At 38.4% G+C, this 15,675-nt stretch overlaps 1 protein-coding gene across 2 annotated transcripts in view; it reads left to right on the top strand.

The window, feature by feature from the left end:
• Positions 1-15,675, top strand: part of Shtn1 (shootin 1) — a gene marked incomplete at its 5' end in the record, with an annotated part of 80,746 nt that overhangs the window by 28,917 nt on the left and 36,154 nt on the right. For both annotated transcript variants that reach the window (XM_013515871.1, XM_005387870.2), the window contains 4 exon segments: positions 2,182-2,276; positions 7,470-7,616; positions 10,036-10,189; positions 12,185-12,284. In XM_013515871.1, coding sequence (XP_013371325.1) covers positions 2,182-2,276; positions 7,470-7,616; positions 10,036-10,189; positions 12,185-12,284 — 496 coding nt within the window.

The following is a 15,675-nucleotide window of genomic DNA, read 5'->3' as shown; positions in this document are numbered from 1 at the left end:
GCTTCATGAAATTTCTCTTTTAAATACATTTAAAAATCATTTAGCTCTCAGGGACCTATAATTCACAACACAAATCACCACTTACATTACTTTCCTTGAGTAAGACTATTCGTCTTTCGTCTGAAGAGGCAGTAGATTTGCAGAGTGCAGAGTTTCAAATTCTATGTCATTACACAGCAAACCAGTCCTTAGTCAGTTAGGATTGAAGTGCCCTGGCGGCACAGTGTGTGAAAGCAGCCATTAAGAGGGCCTTTGAGAGATGTACTGATATGACTCAGCTGAGGATGGAGGAGCCACCAGGAGCAGACGCGCGGTGCGCTGCTTCCCGTGTTGTGCTCATCTCTAACGGCATCATCACTCTGTCCAGTCTGTATCGTCCCGTGACAGAGTTGCCCCTGAGTGTCAAGAATAGCAAGGAATTCACATTGGTTTTATTTGACAGGACCTTCCCTTTGAAGGTTTCTGTCCTATAGGAAGTAAGTCTTTAGTTCAAAGCTCTTCTTTTTGGCCTGAGTGGATCCAAATCTCTTTCTGTCTTTTGTAAACATGAGAACACTTAAAAATACCACCCATGTGTGCATATAAATATGTGTATTATTTTTATTAGATTATACAGTTTTTATTGGAAAATTTAAATTTGTATAGGAAATGAAAAATCTTAATATTTAAGTTCAGAGATGAGTACTATTAATATTTTAACATATATTCTTCCAACTGAAGAAAAGCTATGTATATGTTGAATGTTTGTTACATATGTTTATAATATATGTGAAAGAACATTAGTAAAAGAATCTACTGATGCCTTATAAGTCCCTGAATATCCCTCTCTACTTATAATTTTTACCATTTCCTTTATAGTTTTGCCAAATACATGTTTATCCCTAGTATTGCATTGTTTAATCATGCATGTTTTTGAACTTGATAAAATTGGAATAATTTTGTATAGAACTGAGAATTTTCATGTTTTGAGATTCTTCCATTTTAAAGGGAATAGTTGTGGAAGGTTTATTTTCTCTACTGTATTATATTCCATTAGACAACTGTACCAAGGTTTGTATACCCATTATCCTCTTGTTGGATATTTGAATTAGTTCCAGTTTTTTGTTAATCTAAGTCATGTGTCATGAAAATTCTACCTGTTTTTTGGTGTATGTCCACAAATTTCATTAGACATGTGCTAATTGTAATATTTTATCTTCAGTTTCACTACATAAATTACTTAGCAAATCAGTCCATCAGTTTATGTTCTGGTTAGCAGTATGTTTGTTTCCATTATTCTGCATACTCTCCAAACTTAATATAACCAGGCTTCTTACTTTTTACCACTTCCTTGTTTTATGGATATTAAAAGGTATTTATGGGCTGGGGCTTTAGCTCAGCGGCACAGCACCTGCCTGGCAAGCGTGAGATCGTGAGTTTGATTCCCCGTACTGGGAAAACAAAAACAAAAACAAAAAGAAAACAAAACAAAACAAAACAAAAAGGTATTTATATTTGTGTTTCCTAAGCCCTAATGAAGGTGACTATCTTTTGACATGTTTATCGATCTTCCACATATTTCCTGTCCTGTGAAATGCTGTTGATGTGATTTGTTGGTGGCTTTTTAAAAAATGACTTTATTTTGCACAGATTTTTGCAATTCATTTATTTTATTTTATTTCTTGCGGGGGGATACCAAGGATCAAGCTCAGGACCTTGTGCTTATGAGGCAGGTGCTTATGCCACTGAGCTATACCCCTGTCCACTAATCATTTATTTTTTAAAAAACATACCAGAAAGCTCTTTGCATTCACTGAATATGTTTTTACATTATCATTTTGATGGCAGAAGAATATTTCTTTTACTACAGTGTACTGGTTCTTCCATGTTAGGTGATTTCAGTATTTCCAGCGATGGTGCCGAGAGCATCCTTGCCACCACTTCTCTCTGTATCACTGTGGTTTATGTTTTCTGACTATGCATTCCTTGAAGTAGAATGGTTGAGTCAAAGGATAGAAATAGTTCTCAGTTCTTGATTCATACTGCCCAGCTGCCCTCTAAAAAGGCTTTATCAGTTTATATGCCTGCCAGGAATGGACAGGGGTGCTTGTGTGCCTGTGTGAAGACACTTTTCTGTACTCTTTCCATCCTTCTTCCTGATAATTTGTATGGTGTATTATGTCTTTGGCTCATCTTCTTAAGTGTCCATGCTGGCAGTAGAAGAGTATGAGGAGCTGCAGGTAAACCTGGAGCTGGAGAAGGACCTTCGAAAGAAAGCAGAGTCGTTTGCACAAGAGGTGGGTATGTTGAGAGACCTGGTTTTAAATTTTTGTTTCTTAATAGGATTTGCAAATGACAAATGAAAAAAAAAAATTAATGAGGTCAGGAAGAATAAGTTTTAGTGTTCTACAGAACAGCACAATGACTGTAGTTTACAACAATCTATTATATATTTGATAAAGAACTAGAAGAGAGGGGTGTGAAGGTTCCCAACACAAAGAAATGGTAAATATTTAAGTAGGTAGACATGCTAATTACCCCAGTTGATCACTATATATTACATTATGTATAATCAGTTAATCATACTGTATGGCCATAAATACTCAAAATTACTGTGTGAATAAAAAATAAAAATGCTGTTTGAGTTTGGGTAATTTAAACTTGCTGGTTTGAATTAAGGCTCTCTTGGTCCCCACTTGGGAGGCTGAACCAGGAGGATTGAGAGTTCAAGGCCAACTTGGAGAACATAGTGAGATCTTGTCTCAGAATTTAAAAAATTAAAAGGGCTGGGGAGGTAGTTCAGCGGTGGAGTGCTTGTTTAGCATGTATGGCACCCTGGGTTCAACCTCAATATTGAAAAATAAACAAACAAACAAAACATAGGCTAGGGAGGCAGCTACAGAATAGTATCAAGTGGACAAGTTCACCAGAGCTGGTACAGAAGATCTGGGTTCAGAGTTTGGCCATGTCAGATCTAGTCCTGTCACCTCTGAGCAGCCCTTGGCCTCTTGACACTTCACTGCCATCAGAGGAATTAGGTGTTGATACTAATTGTCAGGGAGACTTCAGAATCAAATGACATGATTTTTAAAAAGTATTTTGTAAACGATAAAATGCCCTGTGGGGGAAGGAATTGCATGTAGAGATCCCCATAACTCGTGATGGAGAGTCAGGCTGGAGTACAAGGGTTGTATCCATTTCAAACAGCCCACGTGCCATCTCAGATCACAGCTTCCTTCTTTCTCTTTGACCATTGTCTGGTGCTCACTGTGCAGCTGATTCTACCCTGCTCGGGGAACATTGCCACATTGTACATCCATTGTCTCAGCCTTTCACCAGTGTAATGATTTTCCTCTCATGTCGGAGATAAGCACTGAGCTTCTCCAGTTCCACCTTACCTTGTTGACATGTAGTGTTGGGTGTCACGGCTCTGGGGCCGGTTTCCAGGACAATGACGAGTCACCAGTTGGCAGAACGTGAGGTGCAGTGCTGTCTGCAGTGAGCTCTTTATCCTGGATAAGTGTTTTGAATCTGGGTGCATGGTATGGGTTGAAGGAAGTAGTTAGGGACATTTAAATGGTCCTTTGGAAGAGAGGTAGCCAAGGTGTAGAAGAAAGACGTGGTGTTATGAGACTATCTGCAAATCATTATCATTTTGTGTATGTAGAATGGGGCTTTTTATGCTTGCCTATAGCAGTGCTCGCAGTGAACTCTACAGAAGGTTTAGTCCAAATGCATCTGATTGGAAATACTATGATTCACTTTATTCAGAGAGTTTAATGAAAGGTGAGTGAATACTGTTCTCTTATTACCTGTAAGAAAGAAAAGAGAATTGAAGTGTGTCAAAGCCCTCTGGATAAAGCTGCAGGGGTTATAAATATTGCAGCTAAACAGCGGAGGGAGAGGGGACTTGGAAATAATGCAGAGATGCTGCCATTGCAAAACTGAAAGGTTGGTTGAGTTTGACCTAAATGCCAGGGTCTTATCTCAGGACTTTTTCAAGTTTCTGTGTGTTGTTTTCACAATGATCGACAAAGCAGCTCAAGGAAAGACAAAGCAGCTCAAAGAAAAACTTGAAGGCCATGCAGCAGCAGAGAAGATAGGAGAAGCGAGGTTTATACAGTCAGAGTGTTCTGAAAGTGAATGATCTGCTCTGCCGTTCACCTTGTGGGGCCTTAAATATGGGTGATGATTGGCGCAAGGATGCTGCCATGCTAACCCAGAAGGAGGAGGCGAAGCCAGGGCAGTGGCGCTTCTGTTACTGGTAGCACAAATGTTTGCAGTCATTGTACACTCTCTAGATTTAGTACTGGATTGGAACCAGTTTTTTTCCCCTTATACATAGTTAGCTGATTCTCAGGTTTTCAGCAGGTAACTGGGGCTAAAAGTCACATGACTTAGTTTAACATCTGTGTTGCATTTGTCCGTGGTACAAGCAGCAGCATCTGATGACTGTTGAGAGGGGAAGTCAAAGGCTGAGCAAGGCAGATGTGGGCCCTTCCCCTTTTGAGCTTACAGTCTTAGAAGCCACTTAAAAGTTTATTCATACTTGGAATTGGAAAAGGAATATATACATGTGTATATATGTAAAAATTCAATTCTCAAATGTGTGAAGTAAAAGTTGAAAGTTGATTACTCCTGTTTATATTGGTTCATTTAAAAAACAGAACCAAAACATGTGATTCCCCTCCTTAACAAGAAAACACTTGTCTCCAGAACTACCTGGTTTTGGGAATTTTATCAGCATCTTCACAACTACTTATGAGGCTTTCTTACACTTTTTAATGTTCTTTTTTCTCGCTACTCGGTGTAGTTTTTCTTTTTATCACGATAGAGATACCCTGTTCAACATGTATTCCTAATAACCCATGAGACTATTACATAATCAGTTCTTTCCTTTCTGATGATAACTTATATTGGAGTGTTATTTTGAAAAGAATGAATGATACATCAACAACACAGGATTTTCTTTTCACTGTTACTCTTTGAAAATGTTGATAAAATTTCTCAGAAGTCCTGATGCCTGTGATGCTATTTATCTGTTAAGAGACTCATTTCTTTAACGATCAACTTCTTACCATAGATAAAAACCCAAATTCATCAGTATCTGGTGGCTAAATGTTCTTGAGATAACTTTAGAAGAAAAGTTAGAGGTTTGTTTTTTGGTTTTTTTTTTTTCCCCTTTTAAGATTTAGAGAAGGTAACATGATGAGTAGTTTTCTTCAAGTAACCCCTGCTTTTTGAAAGGAAATTCTCTCATCTTTCATAATATTACTGGTTAGGGACTGATAAAGGGATTTTACCAGAGAAATTCACAACATTACCACCTTTAAGACTTGATGTCATATATCTTTCATCTTTTTTCTCCAAAATAACACGGGAGGTAATTATTTGGACCGTATAACGCTGACAACATTTTCCAGAGTGCCACAAGGAAGAGAAGCACTCTTCATTCTTCCCAAGAGAGGCCCAAAGCCAGAGGCCTGGAGGGAAGAGTGTGGTACTCTCTGCCGCATTGGGGACCATGCCTGGCTGTGCTGCCCACACACGGCCACACACCACCCGGCCGTGGCTCTGTGGCTCTAGCCCACAGCACAGTTGGCAAAAGGAAACCCCTGGGTCCTCCCTTGGCTGCTATTTGCAGGCCTTTCCCAACAGCTCCCTGTGGTATTTTCTACGCCGCCTCTGGCACGGGACCCCAGCTCATTAAGTTTTAAAACGGAAAAATCTCTAAAAAGAAACTAGGCCAGGTGTGGTGGTGCATTCCTGTAGTCCTGTAGCATTCTGGGAGGCTGAGGCAGGAGGATCAGAAGTTCAACCCCAACCTGGGAAACATAGTGACTTGGTGAAACCCTATCTCACAATAAAAAGAGCTGCAAATATAGATCAGTGCAAAGTCCCTGGGTTCAATCCCCAGTTCTAAAGAACAACAGCAACATCAAAAAAGGAAAGGTAAGTCAAAATAATTCATTTCAGGTACCATTGGTCCTAAATTCGAGATACCTTGTTGCCTCTGGGCCCCTTCTCTAGCCCAGGCCGTGCACACAGGATACTTGGCCTGTGGGTGCTGCTCATTCCTGCAGAGCCAGGGAGTCAGAGGGAAGGAGCATGTGGATTTCATGTGCTATATAAACTTGTTCATTTTCCTGTTTGATTTTGCAGTGTTTTAGTTTTGTAGAAAAACAGTGTTGTAATTTAATAGCTTTTTTTGTTTGTTTGTTTTTCACAAATCCCTGTGTGAGCAAAAGAATAAAAGCTGCTTATAATGTTTTTTCCTCGTAGGAAGACATACTAGGAAGAAAATGTGAGCATTTTTGTATATTATACTGAGGACTTGATTTTGATTAAAAAATCAATCCTGGCCAAGGATTAAATTTAAGGACTGTATAAATCATTAAAGCCATAGTCTTCCCATATGAAGGTTGCTAGAAGATAATTTATTTTGTCCTGAGTTTTATTTGCTGGCTTTTTAAAAAATGGGATGAATTAAGTTGTATACATAGTGCTCTGCAGCAGGTCTTTATATAGTATAGATCTTATAGTTAAGCGACCGTGTACATTATTAAATGCTGTTAAGAATCTAAAAATGTGAACTGAAAGATTCAGAGTTTGTAAAACAACTTTGCAGAACACTTCATGCTTGTAATCAGCTGCTGGCCAACTTGGGTATGATGTTAAGGGAGAGAGATAACAGGTGACTAGAAAGTAATGATTTTAATCATGTAAGACTGTGAGACTAAAGTGAAAATTAGGGTACTGTCTCCCATCTACCACTTTCCTTCCTATTATTAACTGCTTTCATCACTTCAGAAAAACCGGTACAAAACAGAACATTAAGGCTAGTAAATAGTACAAATTAGCCAGCTGAAGATGTTTGGGCTTGTAAGTCAGACAGCTGTGGGTTTAAATCCTAGTCTTGCTGCCTGTGTGTGCCATTGGGAAAGTTGCTTAAACTTTCTGAGTTTCAGTTGCCTTACCAATAAAAATGGGATAATAATAGTATCTACCTGACATATTGTTCTGAGGGTAATGAATATAAAATGATTACCACCACCTGTATCATCATTTAATGAATGTCACCTATTCATAGAGGTTTTAAGTTATTAGGATTTAGGTGAGGATTAAAATAAAGCATATAAAAAATAAAATAAGGCAAATAAAATATTTCATAGAATACCTGGTATAAGGTAAGTTCTTGATACATATTAGCTACTACTGGTAGTGTTAATGTATTTTATAGCAATAATAACATTAAAAATTGAGTGGGATTAAATTACACATACATACCTTGTTTGGAGCAGGAATGAAGGTACTGAAGATTGTACAAAAATTAGGAATGAAATCATAGCAAGTACTACTCTTTAAACTATTCATGATTCAAAACTTTCCCTTGATATCTTAACTCTGCATACTTTCCTTTTGCTCAAATTGCAGTTGAGGAGATACATGGGAGATTGGTATATATGTTTTTGTGTGATTAACTGTTCCAGATGTTCATAGAACAAAACAAGCTAAAGAGACAAAGCCACCTTCTGCTACAGAGCGCTGTCCCTGACCAGCAGCTTTTGAAAGCTTTAGATGAAAATGCAAAACTCATCCAGCAACTTGAAGAAGAGAGAATTCAACATCAGCAAAAGGTAACAGATTTTATTCCGGAATTCTAGGCATGCATACACACACACACACACACACACACACACACTTCAAACAAAAAGAATTGGTACAGTTTTTAAAAGTTCCATATTTCATGTTAATAACTACTTCCAGTCACCTTTTGGAAAAAAATAACTGTCAAATGAGTGTAACTTATTGCCCAACTAAAATTTATAGTATACTATTGTATTTTGTTTTGTTTTTGTCTTTTTGAGACAGGGTTTCGCTATACAGTTTAGGCTGGCCTTGAACTCACTTTGTAACTGAGGCTGGTCTCAAACTCACAGTGATCCTCCTGCCTCAGCCTCCCAAGTGCTGGGATTACAGGTGTGTGCCACCATGCCTGGCCTGGCACACTCTTGTAGACTTACTGTTTAATGATCTTGAAAATGATCATTGAATAAGGACAATGAAACAAAAAGAAAGAAGCAAAATATCTCTGATAATACATAGCCTAGAAATCAGTTTTGGAGAAATTGTGATTTTTTTTTTTTTTTTTTTTTTTTTACAGACTATATACACTAGGAGTGTATATTATTCTGAGCTCGCTTAGAGGGCATAGGTCCTATTCAAAGTGGGAGGGAGAGAAGAGTTCATGTCAATAGTAATTATTTGCTTAGAGAAATTTTCCTATTGTGCAAAGTTCTGCAAATGTGTTTGATTGAAATGCTTTTTACGTAAGTGCTTCCTCCATGGTTATTTCAGTAGGCAGGAGTGGAGCTCTTCCTGGACAGAGTCCATCCCTGTGCTGGTCAGAAAGGATGGTTATCATGGTAGCTGAGAAGCACTAGCTGGGGGACAGTGGAAAGGTGGGAAAGGTGGAAAGAGGTGAAGAAAGAAGACTTGCAAATTAAGGGGGCCACCTAAGGAACATCGTGTTTATGTTACATACAGTAGACCTCATTTGTGAGGAAACACTATTAGCTGTCAGTGTCACAATGATATTGGAAGTTCTGAAGTTTTTACAGTTTGTGGGGAGGCTGAGCTGATGTTTTGTTTCCTGAGTAAGAAAACATTGATCCCCGTACAGAGAACCTCTGGACGAGCAGGTGGTAACAGGGACTGACTCAGGGATAGAGGACGAGGGAACTAGGCAGGGGGAAAAGATTTGTTTATTTTTTCTGTCTTTGCGTGCAGGAATTAATTTTTCAATTAAGAGAAAAGAATTGCTTCTTTTCAGCTTATGCTAGAGTTTAATTTTTGGTTCTGAAAAGTCAGGCTATGCATAGTTAACTCATTTAGTAAATCGTGCATGCATACATAGAACCTTCTGGTTGAAGTGAAATATAGGACTAAATTCTCTTATATATATCCCTGGTTGGGGAAGGCGGAGAAGTACTGGAGATTAGATAAAAATTATCAATTATGGGTATAACTATTTCTTAAACTGTTATAGTATGTTATACATTTATTCTGGGTAATTCTTCATGTGTGTGGCTTAAGATATGTTTTAATTCCTAGGTGTAGTAGCACACACCTGTAATCCCAGCACTCAGGAGGCTGAGGCAGGAGGATCACTATGAGTTTGAGGCCAGTCTAAACTGCATAGTGGGACCTATCTCAAAAAAACAAAACAAAACAAAACGTTCTTTACTTGAAGAAAATTAAGATTGTCAAGAATGCCTACTTTGGTACTTAAAAAACTTTATGTATATATATAAATATATAAATATATATTTTTTATTTGTTTAATTGGAATCTTATCATACATACTATTTTGTAAGCTCAATTTTTCCAATTGGTAATACTATGTACCTTCACATTTCAGAAAATAGAAAGTGATGTGATTTTAAATGATTATATAGTATTTTATTTAATGAACAGACTTATTTATTAAAGCAATAATATTGGTGGACGTTTAGGTTATTTCTGGCTCTTCATTGTCATAAAGTGAATACATTTGTATATTTGCCAGAATATTTTTAAAAAGACATTCTCAAAGTAGTGTTATTGAATCTCAAAGGGTCTTTTCTTTCCATTGTAAAAAATTTTATCTTGAGTAGCTGGTACAATAGGCGTGTACCTCCATACCCGACTTTTTTTTTCTTTTTAGTATTTTTGACACTTACTATAAATTGTGACTGTTGGGGGTCTTTTTAACTACTTGACTCTCTTGCAAATGAGTTGTGAAAGTATTAATCTGTTCTAAATGAACTTTTAGGTATTATTTTTCTTTTGGACTCATGTTTCAAAATTAGTGTGTGTAACTCTCCAGTAAATTTATTAAATTGAAGAGTTTCTAATGGTTGTAAGTATTATCTGTATCTAGAATTTGTATAATTGTAAGATGGGCTGGAATCTTTCTGCTATGAAGAGCAAAGTCAAATGAAAATATTTTTCCCTTGTCTTTCGCTTGATGAAGGAAAGCGTATTAAATCATTAAAGCGTGTTTAAAACTTACAGGTCAAAGAATTAGAGGAGCAACTAGAAAATGAGACACTGCACAAAGAGATACATAACCTCAAACAGCAACTGGAGCTTCTGGAAGAAGATAAGAAGGAACTGGAATCGAAATACCAGAATTCTGAAGAGAAGGCCAGAAATTTAAAGCATTCCGGTAAAAGTCGGGTCCCATGCCTTATTCTTCATCTGTGAAGGCCAAGGACAGAACAGGGCATATCATCAGTAGTGAGTGCTCTGGAAGAATACCAAGATTTGTTTCTAAATTCCTCCCTTTCTAACTACTGCCATGCAGTAGAATAGCCTGTGTCATCCAGCGACTCACAGATATTTAGACTTCCTTTTTGGACATAGAGATGCAGGATTAGGACGCAGAGTTGCCACTAGCATATGAAACCAAACATTTCATCATTTTTCAGGGCTTCAGAGATGAATATTCTTTAAGTGCTACTTCATTTTGTTCACTTCAGAGTGCTTTTTAAAAAAAGAATTTTTTTTTTTTTTTTATAATACCTTCATCTCTGGTGTTCAGACTCCCTTCCCCTTTGCTGTCTAATTATACACATGAAATAATACTTTCTATGCCACACCTAACAATGAAATGGGCAACAATATATATATTAAAAGGAAAGACTTTTAAAACACCAGGGAATGCTAAAATCAAAGGATGTATTCATTCGGTGCTGGGAGGCTTACCAGGAATGTGTGAGCTGGGTTGCTACCCAGGCAGAAGTAGAAGCCTTAGTTAGAAGGTAGGCAATTTAAGGAGGCAGGTACATTCGCTTTATAACAGCTTCAGTATTCACTTCAGATATTTTTGGTTAATTTTATACTAGAATTTTAAAATCTGTGTGAAACCATGTAGGCTTTTTTCCTTTTAAAAATGTTCAATGCTTTTTCACGATGAAAATTGATTACAATTTTATTTTTTAAAAATTGATCCAAAATTAAGAAATTTTCCATTCCTTTTAATGACTATTAGAGTAGCTTATAGTCAAAGTCACCTTGGACTTTGAAAAGAAGGTATAGGCACTAGAGGTATTTGAGATTCAAATTTGAGTGCATTTATTGAGCATTTGGTGTGTGTGTACCCAGCTCAGGCCAAAGCTCCACTAAGAAATATAGAGGAAAATAAAGCATGCTTTTTGTCATCAGATTTCAGAATTAGTATGGAGAAATAGATGCATGCATATGAAATAATTGGAATATTCTTGGTGTTAAGAGCATAGCTCACACTGCCTATGTAAGGGCGGAGGGTGAAAAAAGTTGGTTATGGGCAGAGGAAGCTACCTCAGAACAGTATTCAACTTTAGCCTAGATTTCAGGATTAGCATCTGTGAGATACATTCATTTATTTAACTTATTTTTTGTCATTCTGCGGATTGAACACAGGGCATTGTGCATGCTGGGAAAGGTAGTGCTCTACCACTGAGCTACACCCTCAGCCATGTGAAGCTCGCAAATTGAGCTCCTTGAAGTCAGGAACTGTAGTGTGTCTCTAGCGGCAGTGCGCGTAGGCTCCCGTAGGCTCCTTCACATTTCGTGTTTAATGTCTGTCTCATTAGCGACGTCAGTGAATTGAATGAATAAATTATATTTCCAGAGAGCTCTTCAAAAGAGCAGAAAGTTTCTGGGATACAGGCATTTAGGAATGTGAGTCTGGTTAATATCAAGGACTCTAGTATTGCAGTATTTGAAGGAAATGAAGCGGAGGAGCAAAGTATGCAACTATTAAAGTTCTTTTACTAAATGTCATCTTTAAAATTAACTCTTGGTCCGTACACTTTTAAATCCCAGTGTTCACAGTCTCCTAGTGTTTGAGTAGTGTCCTACATTGTTACAAATATTTCTTCTACCTACTCAATCCCTACTTCCCACCCGTTAGCCATTGTCTTGAATTTTTTTTTCTTTTTCCAAAATTGTGCAGGAAAAAGATCGTAACATTTTATTTTAATACATGGAAGGCCTTTCTTGCATAAGTGATAAACTAGATAACAAAAAGCTTAAAAAGTCTGTGGTGGTTTCATATTAAAATTAATAGGGGCCTCATAAAAAGCACTGGTTTTGAGAGATTGTGTTGTTTTATTCTTTCACATGTATAAAAGATGCCTTGCTTTTTTCCTCTGTCCTGAACCGCTTGCTCCCTGTGCAGTTGATGAGCTCCAGAAACGAGTGAACCAGTCTGAGAACTCAGTACCTCCTCCACCTCCTCCTCCACCGCCACTCCCGCCTCCACCTCCCAATCCTATCCGGTAAGCACCAGCAGGAAGACGCTCACTCACTGCTTCCTGTTTGAGAATCTGGCTATGCTAGTGATCCTTGTCTTTTCAATATGAGCTTAGAGTGCATCATTAGAGGGATAGTAAAAAGTATGAAAGGTAGCATTTCTCTTGGGAAAATTTCTAAAGGTTAGTATATTAATCCCTTTTTGTCTGATAAGTAATAGAGGCAGACAGACAGACAAACAGACAGAATGGGCCTTATAAAAACCCTGGCAAGGAAATTTTCATGGCCTACATGTTCTGTTGAGGTATTGTAGACCCTGAGAAACAACGTGGATGTTCCAGGCTCCTGCAGCTTGACGTTAGTTTTTCATCCTAGATACGTCAATTGTAAGATTTCCTCCCACAACATTAAGACTTCATTTAACTGTATGGCCAAGGAATTTCGAGTGTCTTCAGAATGTTTTCATCTTTTTTTTTTTCCTACTGACTTGAATTTGAGAAGCTTTAGTTTATTCACTTATTTTTAAAAGTACTAGACTAACACTTAAATCTGTTGTAAATTAGTAATTGATCTAAAAGTACCAATTATTATTTTTTTTTTTTGGTTTTTCTCCGGTACCAGGAACTGAACTCACGACCTTGCACTTGCCAGGCAGGCGCTTTTGCCGCTGAGCTAAATCCCCAGCCCCAGTAGCAATTATTTTTAATCCTCATCCTTACATTTAAACTTTCAGTTGCTGAGGGAGGAGCCTTCTAAAAGAAGAATAGATTATATTTAAATTCTGGGAAAGGAAATTATACATGTAGGCCGGAATTCATTTTTTTCTGAGGCCTAAGGCGACTTGGTGGTTTCTAGTGGCTTCCTTGAGCGTAATGCAAGGGAGCAAGATCTAGAGTCAAATTTGACTGGCTTTGGGGCTGTGCCTGACGCCGTCCTGAGTTACAGAAGTCAGCCTATTTGCCATGGTGACCGTGCACCTCCTCGTGTCACCATGTTAGCTGCTTTTGTATGATTTATTCTTGAACAAACGGCATTTAAACTTTTGCTTGATTTTTTTTAGCTTTCATTAACTCATGTGATTTGTTTAATCCTTTCACACAGAGAGGCCATTTATGCATACTTTACACCTTTGCTGATCCATCTGAATAGAATGTGTAGCATGTTCCTCCCACACGACTTGAGAATGGAACTTTGCCTTTTTAAAAAGATTCTCATTACTTTTCCTTACTGAGCAGGGTAGACATAATCTACTTTAAGCCATGGAAGTAGTTTAAGACTAAATAATTTTTACACGTGATCCATCCGAGAGTCAATTGAAAGAATTTCAGGTATTTCAAATTCTTTCTCTCCTGGGTAGCTAAATCTGTAGGATATATTCTGAATTTGACATTTAAAGTTGGAAATTCATCACTTTGATCTTTCTCTAAGGTCTAGAATTTTGAGCTGATAAGAAAGGTCACTTCTATGAGGAGGGAGAACTATTAAAAAGCAATTACAATCTTGCTGTTGGCCTTTAATTTTTTAGTCTCAGAAATGTTGAGAGGCCCTAAAATTAAAAGTAAAGGATAACCTAAATAGAATTTTTTTCCTCGAAGAGTACTTTATAATTAGGCTGAGACATGAGGGTAAGATTATGGACTATGTATGTCTCAGGCATGCACTGTTTTATATCTTCAGAGAAACATTTTGTTGAGTAATATGAATGGCTTTTATTTTGAAATGAGTTTATATAATACAGGACATACATCATTTTTCAGAAGAAAATTCTTTGGTGAGGCATACTTTTTTGTCAAAGAAATTTATTCGTGTATGTTTTGAGTTTCAGTGAACTTTGAACCCAGCAGTCAAGGTTTTCTAACTTAGTCCCTGAATCATTTGTTTCCCCCTGATGCAGACCATAGATTGAAGTGGAGAGCAAGGGAGACCGAAGCTTGGGCTTCTATAAATAGCTTTATTGTTTTTTCCCTTCCTCTTCCCGCTCTTTTGAGCATGATGATTGATAAGAGAGGAAGGCGGAAGAGGGCATGCCGTGGTCATTTTGCGCGAAAGCAGTGAAAGCAGATAGGTGGTGGGCAGGCATGGTGCACAGGGAGAAGCTGGGTGCACTGGTTGGGGCCCTGCAGTGCCCCAGAGCCAGCAGGACCTGTGTGCACACAGGGCCAGAGATAGAGAGAGGTGGATACAAGTACCGCCATGCATTGTTTAGCAGTGGGGTACAGCTGAGAAATGTGTTATGAGATGATTTCCTTGTTGCACAAACAACAGAGTGTACTTCGAAGGCTATGGTGTCACTGGGTGATACGCTTTTATGGGGCTACTATCACATGGGGAGACTGTCATTGACCAAAATACTGTGTAGCACATGAGTGGTTCATTATAAGAAATTGGCTCATTGATTAGGGGAGGCTGGCAAGTCCCAAGGCGTGTAGAGTGAGTGAGTCAGGCGCAGACCTGACAGAGGTGATGGGTGTGTTGTTCATTCCAATTTGAGTTTGAAGGGCTAAGGACCTGTGCTGTAGTTGCATCGCAAAGGCTGGCAGGCATGAGACCCAGGAAGTGGCACTATTTCAGTTTGAGTCCTAAAGCATGAAATGCTGCTATTTTTTGAAGGCATTCAGGCAGCAGGAATTCTTTTTACTAGGGGGAAAGGTCAACGTTTTTGCTCAGTTTAGGCCTACAACTGATTTGGTGAGGCCCACCGACATCAGGGAGGCGGCCTGCTTTTCTCAGCTACTGATGTAAGTAGGAAGGAAGCAGGCTGCGGTGCTTGCTCTGTCCTGTGCTTTATGGGGGAGATTGTCCAGTGTGTTTAGAGTTTTAAGAAAAGGTGGCCAGGAAGGTGATTAATAGCAAAAAATGTTCGATATTATAGTAAATAGGCAGCTTTGGGTTGTGACATCTCTGAGCATGTCATCCAAATCACCATTTGACCAAATATATGTGCATTCACTGGCCCAGGCAGGTTGACATACAAAACAACCATCAAGAAGAACACTTCATGCAAACTGCAAAGTTGGAAATTCACCATTGGCTTATTCCATCTTAGAATGGCAGTTGCTTATAATTTTCATCCATACAATTGAAATGCTCGTACAGTGGGGCAGTGTTAGCCAGGGGTTCTTATTACCGGTCCCAGATGTCTTGCTCAGGTCCTCTCCTCTATTATGTGGTCCCCCACCATATCTGCCTTGACGGAGCGTTCTTAATATGACAGATGATTTTCCTCTCAGCACCATATGACTCCACCTTATGCTTCAATGCAGAATTTTTTTTTATTTATTTTTTGTCTTTTTTCCGGTACCGGGAATCGAACTCATGACCTTGTGCTTGCCAGGCAGGCGCTGTGCCACTGAGCTAAATCCTCAGCCCCAGTGCAGAACATTTTAAGCTGAGATTTTCTGTCATCTACCCAGGTGA

This window comes from Chinchilla lanigera, unplaced genomic scaffold, assembly GCF_000276665.1.
Source record: "Chinchilla lanigera isolate Chin_1 unplaced genomic scaffold, ChiLan1.0 scaffold00030, whole genome shotgun sequence".
Taxonomy (NCBI): Eukaryota; Metazoa; Chordata; class Mammalia; order Rodentia; family Chinchillidae; genus Chinchilla; species Chinchilla lanigera.
Note: the sequence above shows the minus strand (reverse complement) of the source record. Positions and strands in the feature narration are given on the sequence as shown.